At 35.7% G+C, this 1,354-nt stretch overlaps 1 protein-coding gene across 1 annotated transcript; it reads left to right on the forward strand.

The window, feature by feature from the left end:
- Positions 1 to 257: 257 nt before the first annotated feature.
- LOC133779131 (secreted RxLR effector protein 161-like) lies at positions 258 to 944 on the forward strand. Its single transcript, XM_062219124.1, has one exon. The coding sequence runs from the start codon at positions 258 to 260 to the stop codon at positions 942 to 944; it is 687 nt and encodes a 228-aa protein (XP_062075108.1).
- The last annotated feature ends 410 nt before the right edge of the window (positions 945 to 1,354 follow it).

A 1,354-nucleotide genomic window follows, 5' to 3' on the forward strand; every position in this document is an offset into this window, starting at 1 on the left:
CCTCTGAATCCTGGTATGATTTGTGCTCAAATTTATGTAGATGACATAGTATTTGGATCCACTTATGATGCACACAATCACTCATTTGCTTAACTAATGACAAAGGAATTTGAAATGAGCATGGTTGGTGAACTAAGATACTTTCTTGGTTACGAATTAAACACCTTGATAATGACATTTTTTTGTCTCAATAAAAATATGCCAAAAACATGCTAAAAAAATTTGGTTTAGAAAATGCAAAACATGCTCGCACTACAATGGCCACCACCGCCAAATTTATCAGAGACGAGACATGTAAAAAAGTTGATGCATCACTGTATAAGAGTACGATAGGCATTTTACTTTCAATCACTACAAGTCATCCTGATATTTGTTTCAGTGTTGGGGTCTGTGCTAGATATCAATCTACCCCCACTGAATTCCATCTTACTACTGTGAAAAGATTTATCAAATACCTGGCTGGTACCACTAACTTTGGTCTTTGGTACTCTTGTGATACTAATCTTTCCTTGGTTTGTTTTAGTGACTCTGATTGGGTAGGTAACCATGATAACAGTAAAAGCACTTCAAGTGGCTGTTTTTATGTGGGGAATAACCTGGTTTCTTGGCACAGTAAAAAGCAAAACTCCATCTTGCTTTCCACTGTAGAAGCAGAGTACATTGCGGCAGGGGGTTGTTGCACTCAAGTTCTTTGGATGAAACAAATGTTGAATGATTATAGGCTATGTCTTGACACGCTAACAATTTATTGTGACAATACCAATGCCATCAATCTCTCCAAAAACCCGGTTCAACACTCTCGTACCAAACACATCGACATTCGCCACTACTTTCTTTTTGAGTTAGTTGAGTCTAAAATCATTATATTATCCCATGTTGCATCTAAAAATCAACTAGCTGTTTTGATTACTAAATCTTTGAGTTCACAAACTTTGTTCACTTGAGAAAGTCAATAGGAGTTTGTATTTTAGAGTGATAATATGTGGCATTCGAAAATTAGCAATATAGTTTGAGATTTCATCTTCTATTTTGACTATTTGCATATGTGAGACTTTCTATAACTTGCTTCTTATAGTAGTATGTCTTGAAGTGGTGCAGGCTTGCTAATGCTTTCTTGTAGTCTTACTTGATGCGTGATTTTTCATCGTTGGTAATTGCATTTAATTGTCTCCCCTATTAGTGATGCCTTATTGTTTAGTGTGAAAGCTACAATTAGGTCACTTTGCTTTGTGTAGTTTGCTCCTTCACTTAGGATAGTTAGCCTATGGAGAAGGCTACCTATGTGCTTGGCTCTCTAAATGGTAATTGTTGAGGGGATTTCTAAAAAAAAAAAAAAAAAGAACAAAAATATACA

This window comes from Humulus lupulus, chromosome 5 (assembly GCF_963169125.1).
Source record: "Humulus lupulus chromosome 5, drHumLupu1.1, whole genome shotgun sequence".
In the NCBI taxonomy this organism is placed as follows: domain Eukaryota; kingdom Viridiplantae; phylum Streptophyta; class Magnoliopsida; order Rosales; family Cannabaceae; genus Humulus; species Humulus lupulus.

Excerpts from the sequence above, each read along its gene's own strand:
- LOC133779131 (XM_062219124.1), top strand. The coding sequence starts at position 258 with ATGGCCACCACCGCCAAATTTATCAGAGACGAGACATGTAAAAAAGTT.